A 12,666-nucleotide genomic window follows, 5' to 3' on the forward strand; every position below is an offset into this window, starting at 1 on the left:
CACTTCAAGTCATCAGTGCAAAAACCAGGGAGGAGGGACTTCAGTTATGTGGGGAGACTGGAGAAGCAGGGATTGTTCTCCTTAGAGCAGAGAAGGTTAAGGGGAGATTAAATAGAGGTGTTCAACATCATGAACAGTTTTGATAGCGTAGACAGAGAGAAACTGTTCCCAGGAGGGTCAGTAACCAGAGGACACAGATTTAAGATAATTGGCAGAGAAGTGCCAGAGGGGGAGATGATGGAGAATGTGTTTACGCAGCGAGTTGTTGTGATCAGGAACGCGCTGCCGGAAAGGGCGGTGGGAGCAGATTCAATAGTAACTTTCAAAAGTGAATTAGATACGTACTTGAAGGGGAAAACATTTTCAGGGCTGTGGGGAAGGAGCGGGGGAGCGAGACTAACTCTTTCAAAGGCATGATAGGCCGAATAACCACCTCCTGTGCTTTAAGATTCTATGATTCTATAATTCAAATGATCATCGCATTAATTCAGAAATCTTAACTGACATAGAAAAGTGACGCCCGCTCCAACTTCCCCCATCCCCCTAAATGATACCAGAAATGCGAGGGTACACATATCAGGAAACGGTGAACAGGCTGGGTCTTTTTTTTCTTGAAAAAAGAAGGCTGAGGGGTGACCTAATAGAGGTATTTTAAAATGATGAAAGGTTTTGATAGAGTGGATACAGAGAGAATGTTTTCACTTGTGGGGAAGAGCATAACTAGAGGCCATCAATATAAGATAGTCACCAAGAAATCCAATCGGGAATTCAGAAGAAACTTCTTTACCCAGAGAGTGGTGAGAATGTGGAACTCGCTGCCACAGGGAGTGGTTGAAGCGAATAATATCGATGCATTTAACGGGAGACTAGACAAGTATATGGGGGAGAAGGGAATAGAGGGTTATGCTGATAGAGTTAGATGAGGAAAGACGGGAGGAGGCTCGAGTGGAGCATAAACACCGGCATGAAGGAACTTCTCCTCAAATCAATTACTTTAAATCTATGTCCCTCTGGTTGTTGACTCCTATGCTAAGGGAAATAGATCCTTCCTATCCACTCTATCTAGGCCCTTCATAATTTTATACACCTCAATAAGGTCTCCCCTCAGCCTCCTCTGTTCCAAAGAAAACAAACCCAGCCTATCCAATCGTTCCTCATTGCTAAAATTCTCCAGTCCTGTTAACAGCCTCGTAAATCTCCTCTGTAACCTCTCTCGTGCAATCACATCCTTCCTGTAATGTGGTGACCAGAACTGCACGCTACTCCAGCTGTGGTCTAACTAGTGTTTTATACAGTTCGAGCATAACCTCCCTGCTCTTGTATTCTGAGTCACTGAGCAGAGTCTATTGCCTGTCTCCACCTCAGCTTGGGTACATTCCTGGAGGTTTCATCACATGACCTCACGTCTCTACACCCCCGCCATTGTTCGCCCAACCCGTCCATCTTCGCGGGGGCCCCGCTTTCCCATGGCCAATCAGAAAGCAAAATGACTATTCATTACCCAATTGGATGACGCGTGACTGTCAGCCTTGTTTACCCCATCACCAATAATTAATAAACAGAAGTGTTCAAAGAAAATGCAAAAACATTTTAACACCCCCAATAATTGTTCGCCTGGATTGCTGGCAGCAGTGTCCGGGAGATTATTCTTCAATTCCCGGAGACTCCAGGCCAATCCTGGAGGGTTGGCAACACTGCTGCCCAAGCTGGTCTTCTGGTCCTTTTACACATCTCTCTTACGATCTGTAATGTATTTGCTTCACGGGTTCTCTGCTTAGGAATTCATAGCAACACATTGCTATTAAGAACGAGTTGGTTCATTAGCAAAGGTTTAACAATCACACGACACATTACCAGTTCATCCACCAGGCTCACAACCACCTGCCTCATCGTGGATCCCCCGAACCCAACTGGCTGGGGTTTTATTGAGTCTTGTGAACATCACGTGACTGGCTAAGCCACTCTCAACTCAACAGCTCGACAACTATTTTTGTGTAGACAATAAACAAGTGCCCCAAAAACTTTTCGAGTACCCCATTGTTTTTTTTTTGAGGGCACCAAAAACACAAATTATACAAGTGCCCCCTGGCTAAAAGGGGGGAGCACTAAAACCAACAAACTTAAACAAATTAAACTTTAGACAAGTGGTTCAAATTAAAATTTGGTTGCCGGGGGTGATGATGCACTCCAGTCCCTCCGGCGCCCACCTCTCGCGGAAGGCCGCGAGTGTACCGGTGGACACCGCGTGCTCCATCTCCAGGGACACTCTGGCTCAGATGTAGGCGCGGAAGAGAGGCAGGCAGTCGGGCTGAACGACCCCCTCGACCGCCCGCTGCCTGGACCGGCTGATGGCACCCTTGGCCAGGCCCAGGAGCAGTCCTGTGAGGAGACCCTCCGACCTGCCCGGCTCCCCTCCGCACAAGGTGCCCAAAGGTCAGGAGTGTGGGACTGAAGTGCAGCCAGAATTTGAGGAGCAGCCCCTTCAAATATTGGAAGAGGGGCTGCAACCTCGCACATTCAAAATAAACGTGTAACACGGACTCCTCCAGACCGCAGACCAACAGCTCTACAAACCTGTGAGCATACTCACAGGTACATACATTACACTATCCAAGAATACTACAGGACATTGATTAATGCCAGGTGGATGGAGGGTGTGCAGCAGGTTGGCATGGCATTGGGCTGTGCCATGCAGTGGTGGCATGAGCTTGGCCTCATTATTTCCTGTATCATGCGCTCCTGATATTGGCAAACCACTCCCTCCAAAAGGGATGTGGAGAGAGGGACAGGAAATGAGGGGCTGTCAACCCATGCTGCTCAGGATAGTTCAAGCGCAAAATAACAGAGACCTGGGATCAGTTTGAAAGCCTTTTTTCCCTGTTGGGGGAATGGTGACTGATAATGGATCCGTCCTCGTGGTGATTAGTGATAAGGAGGCGAATGTTTAATTCCCTGAGAGTCTCTCCCCGGCACAGAAAAGGAGGTTGAAACTGAAACAGGACAGGCTTATGATGTGGATGGCACAATACCGCCCCCTTGTGTACTGACGTGGTCACAGCATGGCCAATATCTTTCAAATCACTCCGTTGCATCTCAGGCCCCCTGCATGTGCCTGTGTTGTTCTTTGAGTTTTCGTAAGAGAAATAGTCAAATAGCAGGATCCCAGTTCCCCAGATGGCCGAAGGGGCAAAGGATAGCTTGGTATATTTCGGAGCCATACAGTCCAGAAGATCCCAGGGTCAATCCCCAGTCTGAGTTAGTTGAGCTGAGTAGAGGCAGGAGTTGGGATGTTACAATTGTACATGGGTAGGGCAACACATGTGTGTGTGTGTGTGTGTGTGTGTGTGTGTGTGTACACATAGACACTGGGGCACCATGTTGCTTTGCTGTGATGCCCCCTGCTGGCTGATTCATGAGTGAAAGGAGGCAGCTGGTTCTGTCGAACTGTACTCCATTGGGGAGATGAGAGGCAAAAAAGGAATCCAATTTCCTTCGAACCATTGCACCACCCATTGAAGAAGACAAGAATCTGTAAGAATTGTCAAAGTTGGGCATGCTCTTGGTCGTTTGCACTGCTGAGGAGGAAACTTTGCACACTGTCTGTCCATGTTGGGAAATCATGGGCAGTGCAAGTTACTGTAATTAAATGTTCCCCCCCCCCCCACATCCATTTTGTCTGCATTTAAATTTGTCCACCCCGCCCCCCCCCTTTCTTCCCCCTCCTCCCTTCGAGGTTTTCTATGTTACTCGCTGCAATGGGTGCACTGGTGAGCATGCTCACAGATTGGTCGAGCTGTCGAGTTGGGAGCGGCTCAGCCAGTCACGTGATGTTCACAAGACTCAATAAAACCCCAGCCAGTTGGGTTCGGGGGATCCACGTTGAGGCAGGCGGTCGTGAGCCTGGTGGATGAACTGCTAATGTGTCGTGTGATTGTTAAACCTTTTGCTAATAAACCAACTCGTTCTTAATAGCAATGTGTTGCTCTGAATTCTTAAGCCAAGAACCCGTGAAGCAAACACATTACGCTTCCCAATGCCGAGCCTGCCCTTGAGCTGACCAGGGTCACTCTGTCCATTCTACTCCTGACTTCTTCCTTGTCGAGGGCTGCGGAGCCTCTACTTGTCCTCTTGCCCCCCCCCCCCCCCCCGCCAGGCAGCAATTGTCCCTCTCAGCAGTTTAGCAATCAGAATGCAGACATCGAGAAGCAAAAAACAATGGAAAACCTAAATCCTGTCTCCTGGCTCCCTCGCGCCAGAAACAACAGTGTGATGGAAACGACGAGGAACCTGGGATCGGGACTGGTTGACCTGTGCGCAACGCACTTGTGCAAACTCTTTCTTTCCTGTTTTTCCACATGATCCGCGGAGATATTTATTTTTGTTCCTCTCCTGTGTAATCTTTTGAACATCAAAGGTTGTCACAGTTTTTTTTTTGAGCAACAACAAAAAATAGTTTCCGCTCCATTTCCATTTCAGCTTTGCTGGCGCCAACACCCCCTCACGTCACCGCCCGTTTACAGTGGAAATGAAGTGGCACGCAGTGTGCTTTCCCTGGCGAATGCAAACGGCTGCTGCTGGTGGCACTGGGCACTGCCAACCGCCGCGTTGTCTGGCTGCATGTGACAGAGAATGTACGGCACAGAAACGGGCCATTGGGCCCAACTGGTCCGTGCCGGTGTTTATGCTCCACACCAGCCCCCTCCCACCCCTCTTCATCTCACCCCATCACCATATCCTTCTATTCCTTTCTCCCGCGTGTGTTTATCCAGCTTCCCCTTAAATGCATCTACGCTTTGGCCTCAACCACTCCCTGTGGCAGCGAGTTCCACATTCTCACCACTCTCTGGGTAAAGAAGTTTCTCCTGAATTCCCCATTGGATTTATTAGTGACTATCTGATATTGATGGCCCCTAGTTCTGGATTCCCCCACAAGTGGAAACATCTTCTCTACGTCTACCCTATCGAACCACTTTCTAATCTTAAAGACCTCTGTCGGGTCACCCCCTCAGCCTTCTCTTTTCCAGAGCTAAGAACATAATAAGAACATAAGAATTGGGAGCAGGAGTTCACCCCTCGAGCCTGCTCCGCCATTTAATAAGATCATGGCTGATCTTCGACCTCAACTCCACTTTCCTGCCCGATCCCCATATCCCTTGCTTCCCCGAGAGTCCAAACATCTATCTAGCTCAGCCTTGAATGTACTCAATGACTCCGAGCCCCAGCTTTCCTGATCGGCATAACCTCTCAGTTCTGGTATCACCCTCGTAAATCTTTTTTGCACCTTCTCCAGTGCCTCCTTTTTGTGATGTGGAGACCAGAACTGTGCTCAGTACTCCAGGAACAGTCCAACCACACATCAAAATGAGTTTAGTGCTCACACAGACGCCGACATAAGTAATAATATTCCTTTTCCACACTGCTAGCACATTCAAATGCTATTGCAGGGCAGTGACTACTACTTTGTTGGCAGCTGGCAGCCATTTTGCACCAGCAATGAAATGAATGACCAGTTAATCAGCGTTCAATAATGTTGGTTGAGGCAGGAATATTGTCCAGGACACCGGGGAGAACTCCCCCTGTTCTTCTTCGAATGGTGCCATGGGATCTTTTACGCCCACCTCAACGGGCAAATGGGCTTAACATCTCATTGGAAAGACGGCACCTCCAACAGTGCCGCACTCCCTCAGTACTGAACCGATGTGTCGGCCTCGATTATGTGCTTGAGTCTCTTGGAGTGGGGCTTGAACCCGCAACCTTCTAACTCATAGGCTATAATAGCTGACACTTACTGTCTCACAGATGTGGACCGTGTCATGTATGTAACCACAATGTAACACCACTGTATTACTGCATACACTCAACCTAGATGCACACCTTGACCACAAGGGGTGGACTTGTGGGAGACACCCCTTACCTGATCTCACAGGTATAAAAAGGGAGGTCCCACGCAGGGTCATCATCTTTGGAGTCCTGTGAATAAAGAGTTAAGGTCACAGAGTGACCTTGTCCCCAGAATGTGCCTCGTGTGGTTTCATACTGTCGAGTAAGGACATTACAGACCGGTCACTTGGGTGAGGTGCTAGAGGGTTACCAGAGCCCGTGGAACCCTGCCCTAATGTGAATCAGCACCCTCGGGGCAAGAGGAGAGTAATTAGGAGGGGGACAGAAGGGAGAGATCCAGGCTAGCTTGCAGGTTAACGCTACGCTTGCAGCCGTGTGTAAAGCTCGCAATTGAAAGTGCGCTGCAGGAAGAAATGAATTATAGTCATCCTTGGCATCAACAACAGAACTGTTGGATCTCAGTGTCGTGGGCGAGATTAGTCTTGTTTTTTCCCCCCATGTGGCAGAAACTCTACATTCTCTCTTCCTCACCTCATTCTTACAACCACTTTGCGCTGTATTGCTCACCCACTGCGGTAACATGCTTTTCATAAGGCCTACTTTCACAGGCATAATGAAATGTGCTGGTATTTGCCCAGATAGAAAGAAAGACTTGTATTTCTGTAGCGCCTTTCACAACCACCAGACGTCCCAAAGCGCTTTACAGCCAATGAAGTACTTTTGAAGTGTAGTTACTGTTGTAATGTGGGAAACACAGCAGCCAATTTGTGCACAGCAAGCTCCCACAAGCAGCAATGTGGTAATGACCAAATAATCTGTTTTTGAGGGATAAATATTGGCCCCAGGACACCAGGGATAACTCCCCTGCTCTTCTTCGAAATATTGCCGTGGGATCTTTTACATCCACCTGAGAGAGCAGATGGGGCCTCGGTTTAATATCTCATCTGAAAGACGGCACCTCCGACAGTGCAACACTCCCTCAGCACTGCACTGGGAGTGTCAGTCTAGATTTATGTGCTCAAGTCCCTGGATTGGGACTTGAACCCACAACCTTCTGACTCAGAGTCAAGGGTGCTGCCCACTGAGCCACAACTAAATCCGGGCTACATGCTGTCCCTTTCTCCTCTTCTTTACTCTCCGGGTTTTGCTGGAGTACCCTCTGGCACCTTCCCCAATTGGGCCAACTTTCTGTATGAGCCCAGTGAATGGTGACTGACTATTTGACCACGGCCGCCATCACAACCGAGCCCAATCCTGATGGCATCTGACACCCACATAGCTGCATTTTCTAGTAGGGGTCACTGGCTAGGGATCAGGAATGGGAGCCCCGGTAGATGTTTTTTCCCCCTCCCTAACCCAGCGACACTAAAGCAGAGGAAAAATAGATGTATTTAAGATAGGATTAAAATAGGACTAAAATTAATGCACAAGAATTGAATTAAAGCAGAATGTGGAAAGCATAAAATAAGGTTTTGTCAAAGGAAATAAAGTATAATTAAGATTATGGCAGGTCATAAAGGTGGATTTTGCTTGTGTTAATGGCCCAATAAATCTCCTGTTTATTGCTGTCTGTTGTATACTTTAGTGCAGCTTCTGTGTTTCACATCAGTATCGGTAACCACCTCCGAGAAAAATAATGTAAACCTCACAAGGAAATGTGCAATCATCACACAATTCCTGAACATCTAATTCCCACAATAAACCTGAAGCATTATATGCTTTAATCCTGGCTTCTGACAAGGCCAGTGTTTGCTTTAGGCCCCAGGCTTCACCTGGTGCCAAAGTAAGCAGCACGTCTGAGTTGACCATTAAGAAAACACAGTGATCATGTGATTATCTTTCAAAGCTCAGGAGAGGGCTGTGTGGATTGTGTGCCAGGAACATAGGCCTGGTATATCCAGGGGCAAGTAAGGAAGATCGGTCTGTATATCCTGGGGTAAGTAAGGGAGATAGGTCTGTATATCCTGGGGTAAGTAAGGGAGATGAGTCTGTATATCCTGGGGCAAGTAAGGGAGATAGGTCTGTATATCCTGGGGTAAGTAAGGGAGATAGGTCTGTATATCCTGGGGTAAGTAAGGGAGATAGGTCTGTATATCCTGGGGTAAGTAAGGGAGATAGGTCTGTATATCCTGGGGTAAGTAAGGGAGATAGGTCTGTATATCCTGGGGTAAGTAAGGGAGATAGGTCTGTATATCCTGGGGTAAGTAAGGAAGATGAGTCTGTATATCCTGGGGCAAGTAAGGGAGATAGGTCTGTATATCCTGGGGTAAGTAAGGGAGATAGGTCTGTATATCCTGGGGTAAGTAAGGAAGATAGACCTCGAAACATTTGAACTCTTTGGCTCCCATTGGAGCCACTCCGACAAGAGGAGGTATTCAGTTCCCTCCAGGATAGATTATCTCTACTTAAGTAAAGAATTGGGCCCTATAGAGGGCCTTAAAGGGACTCCTACCAGGTCTCTACCGATGTGAGATCTGCTCAGGCCTTTCAAGAGCATAAAGGCAGGAATTTCTCGGGATCTCCCCCCCACCCCCCGTCCCCCCGACACTCCCCTAATGATGTAGGAGGGAGATCCGCCCACCGTCCCCCTGACCAGAATATCAAAGGTCTGGTTGAAATCCGGCCCGTATTCTTGCGGGCCCCTGGGGCAGAAGTTCAACTTGTGCCCTCTTCACCCCCCAGGAATTCCGGGGCCAGTGTCTCAAAATGGAGCAGAGATCAATGTTGTGTTAAAAGCAGAAGGTGTATTTGATGCGTTGTGTCGCTTTTGGACAGTGCGCTGTTTGAGTCGGTTTCTGGTGAAACTCTGTGCTCAGAAAGACAGCGGCAGACTTTTGTCACCCAGTGCCAGCATCAGCACCCCTGGGTCCAAGTGTCGCAAGCATGTGTCATTCGAAAGCTCTCTTTACTCTATCCAAGGAGAGACTGGAGACTGGACGGTTCTCCTTGGAGTAGAGAAGGCTGAGGAGATTTGATCGAAGTATTTAAAATCTTGAAGGGTTTCAATTGAGTAACTAAAGAGAAGCTGTTTCCATTGCCAGAAAGATTGATAACCAGAGGACAAAGATTTAAGGTAATTGGCAAAAGAGCCAGAGGGGGAGATGAGGAAACATTATTTTACGCAGCGAGTTGTGATGATCTGGAACACACTGCCTGAAAGGGCGGTGGAAGCAGATTCAATAGTAACATTCAAAAGGGTTTTGGATAAGTACTCGAAGTGGAAAGGTTTGCAGGGCTATGGGGAAAGAGTGGGCAAGTGCGACTAATCGATAGGTCTTTCAAAGAGCCAGCACAGGCACGGTGGGCCTCTTTCTGTGCTGTATCAAGCCATGATTCTATGAAGATCATTTCATTTAGTGGGAGCAAAATTACTTTTTTTCAGTCTGCTTTTGCGAGAGGATTATTCACACGACATGTTCACCCTTGGCGATAAGAAGGAACTTGCATTTCTATAGCGCCTTGCACGACCTCAGGACGTCCCAAAGCGCTTTACAGCCAATGAAGTACTTTTGGAGTGTAGTCACTGTTGTCATGTGGGAAACGCAGCAGCCAATTGGCGCACAGCAAGCTCCCACAAAACAGCGATGCGATAAAAGACGAGATGATCTGTTTTGGTGAGGTTAGTTGAGAGATAAATATTGGCCAGGACACCAGGGACAAATTCCCTGCTCTTCTTCGAAATAGTTGCATGGGATCTTTGCTGAGCGAGCAGACGGGGGCCTCAGTTTAACATCTCATCCGAAAAACGGCACCTCCGACAGTGCAGCACTCCCTCAGTACTGGCACTGGGAGTGGCGGCCTGGATTATGTGCAGTTTGTGCTATGGGCCCAAGTCCATTGGAGCCCGGGTCGAGACTGTCTAAACTCCCTTCACATGGAGCCCTGACAGCCAGCAGGCATGGCACACCTTGTTGGGGAGAAAGTATCTATTTTTAAGGCCTTTAAGACGATCTAGCTTCTCCATCCTAGCCTCCATGAGGCACCTCTTGACAACAACAACAACTTTTATTTATATAGCGCCTTTAAAATAGTAAACTATCCCAAGGTGCTTCACAGCAGTGTTTTAATACAAAACAAATAAATTTGACACCGAGCCACATAAGAAGAAACGAACACAGGTGACCAAAAACTTGGTCAAAGAGGTCGGTTTTAGGGAGCGTCTGAAAGGAGGAAAGAGAGGCAGAGAGGTTTAGGGAGGGAGTTCCAGAGCCTGGGGCCAAGGCAACAGAAGGCACGGCCACCGATGGTGAGCAGTTATAATCAGGGATGCTCAGGAGGGCAGAATTCGAGGAGCGCAGACATCTCGGGGGGGTTGTGGGGCTGGAGGTAGGGATAGGGAGGGATTACAGAGATAGGGAGGGGGCGAGGGCCATGGAGGGATTTGTAAACAAGGATGAGAATTTTGAAATCGAGGCGTTGCTTAACCGGGAGCCAATGTCGGTCAGCGAGCACAGGGGGTGATGGGTGAGCGGGACTTGGTGCGGGTTAGGACACGGGGCAGCCGAGTTTTGGATCACCTCTAGTTTATGTAGGGTAGAATGTGGGTGGCCAGCCAGGAGTGCGTTGGAATAGTCAAGTCTGGAGGTAGCAAAGGCACGGATCAATTAGTCTTGTTTAACCTTGCACCGTTGGATTCTTCTTCTTGTAGGATGGAATCAACAGAGAAATGCGAAGCCATCATCGCTCATTTCAATGGTAAATTCATTAAGCTGCAGCCAGGAGTTCCGGGTGAGTACATTTTATCTTGAACCTTTCCCCCCCCTTCTTCGTGCTCTTTAAAAGGTGACGGTTGGGGAAGCGAGGCGAAGATATTATTGACGATAATGGGGCAAAGCGGGACGATGTGGGTTAATGTGTAAAATAAGGAAGGGGCGGGCAGGGGTGGAGAGTTCTTGGATCGGGCCTGAGTGCCACCCTTCTCCGACATGTTGGTGTTTTTCTGTTGTCGTAGCTCCCTCGGAACCGCTGCTGTGTAAATTTGCTGATGGTGGACAGAAAAAACGGCAGAATCAGAACAAGTACCTGCAGAACGGCAGAGCTTGGCCCAGAGATGGGGAGCCGGTAAGGAGCGGGTTGCTGTTGTGTCTGTTACTTACACTTCAAAGGCGGTGAGTGGCAACTGTAGAAACGGGCAAACCCCCAAGGAGAATGCAGTCTCGCCTGCTCCTGGGCAGGCCTCCCCGCCCTCCGTAAACTTGAGCTCATTCCAAACCTCTTCTGCCCGTGTCCTAACTCGCACCAAGTCCCGTTTCCCCCATCACCCACTGCGCGCGCTGACCGACATTGGCTCCCTGGTCCAGCACCACCTCGATTTTAAAATTCCCACCCCTTGTGTTCAAATCACTCCGTGGCCTCCCCTCCCAATCGCTGTAATCTCCTCCAGCCCCACAACCCTCGCGAGATATCTGCGCTCCTCCAATTCTGGCCTCTTGCACAGCCCCAATTGTAATTGCTCCACCTTCGGTGGCCGTGCCTAAGCTCTGGAATTCCCTGCCTAACCCTCTCTGCCTCTCTACCTCTCTGAATCCCTCCAAAACCAGTTTCCGCGCCTGCCACAGTACCGAAACGGCTCTCATCAAAGTCACAAATGACATCCTTTGTGACTGTGACAAAGGTAAACTATCCCTCCTTGTTCTTCTCGACCTGTCTGCAGCCTTTGATACGGTTGACCACTCCACCCTCCTCCAACGCCTCTCCCCCATCGTCCAACTGGGTGGGACTGCACTCGCCTGGTCCCATTCTTATCTATCTAATCGTAGACAGAGAATCACCTGCAACGGCTTCTCTTCCCGCCCCCTCATCGTTACCTCTGGTGTCCCCCAAGGATCTATCCTTGGCCCCCTCCTATTTCTCATCTACATGTTGCCCCTTAGTGACATCATCCGAAAACACAGCGTCAGTTTCCACATGTACGCTGACGACACCCAGCTCTACCTCACCACCACTTCTCTCAACCCCTCCACGGTCTCTGAATTGTCAGACTGCTTGTCCGACATCCAGTTCTGGATGAGCAGAAATTTTCTCCAATTAAATATTGGGAAGACCGAAGCCATTGTTTTCGGTCCCCGCCACAAACTCCGTTCCCCAGACACCTACTCCATCCCTCTCCCCAACTCCTGTCTGAGGCTGAACCAGACTGTTTGCAACACTGGTGTCATATTTGACCCTGAAATGAGCTTTCAACCAAATATCCGCAGCATAACTAAGACCGCCTATTTCCACCTCCGTAACATCGCCTGTCTCCACTCTTGCCTCAGCTCATCCGCTGCTGAAGCCCTCATCCATGCCATTGTTACCTCTAGACTTGACTATTCCAACGCACTCCTGGCTGGCCTCCCACGTTCTACCCTCAGTAAACTTGAGGTGATCCAAAACTCGGCTGCCCATGTCCTAACTCGCACCAAGTCCCGCTCACCCATCAGCCCCTGTGCTCGCTGACCGACATTGGCTCCCGGTTAAGCAACGCGCCGTTTTCAAAATTCTCATCCTTGTTTTCAAATCCCTCCATGGCCCTCGTCCCTCCCTATCTCTGCAATCTCCTCCAGCCCCACAATCCCCCGAGATGTCTGCGCTCCTCTAATTCTGCCCTCTTGAGCATCCCTGATTATAATCGCTCCACCATCGGTGGCCGTACGTTCTGTTGCCTGGGCCCCAAGCTCTGGAACTCCCTCCCTAAACCTCTCTGCCTCTCTACCTCTCTTTACTCCTTCAAGACACTCCTTAAAACCTACCTCTTTGACCAAGTGTTTGGTCACCTGCCCTAATCTCTCCTTGTGTGGCTCAGTGTCAGGTTTTGTTTAATAATCGCTCCTGTGAAGCGCCTTG

General features: G+C 49.0%; 1 protein-coding gene across 6 annotated transcripts in view; it reads left to right on the forward strand.

Annotated features, from left to right (window-relative positions):
- LOC139240935 (RNA-binding motif, single-stranded-interacting protein 2-like) overlaps nt 1–12,666 on the forward strand; it is a 670,592-nt gene that overhangs the window by 606,848 nt on the left and 51,078 nt on the right. For all 6 annotated transcript variants that reach the window (XM_070869478.1, XM_070869483.1, XM_070869481.1 and 3 more), the window contains exons 6-7: nt 10,490–10,569; nt 10,793–10,902. In XM_070869478.1, coding sequence (XP_070725579.1) covers nt 10,490–10,569; nt 10,793–10,902 — 190 coding nt within the window. The remainder of the gene's footprint in view (nt 1–10,489; nt 10,570–10,792; nt 10,903–12,666) is intronic.

Source organism: Pristiophorus japonicus, chromosome X, assembly GCF_044704955.1.
Source record: "Pristiophorus japonicus isolate sPriJap1 chromosome X, sPriJap1.hap1, whole genome shotgun sequence".
In the NCBI taxonomy this organism is placed as follows: Eukaryota; Metazoa; Chordata; class Chondrichthyes; family Pristiophoridae; genus Pristiophorus; species Pristiophorus japonicus.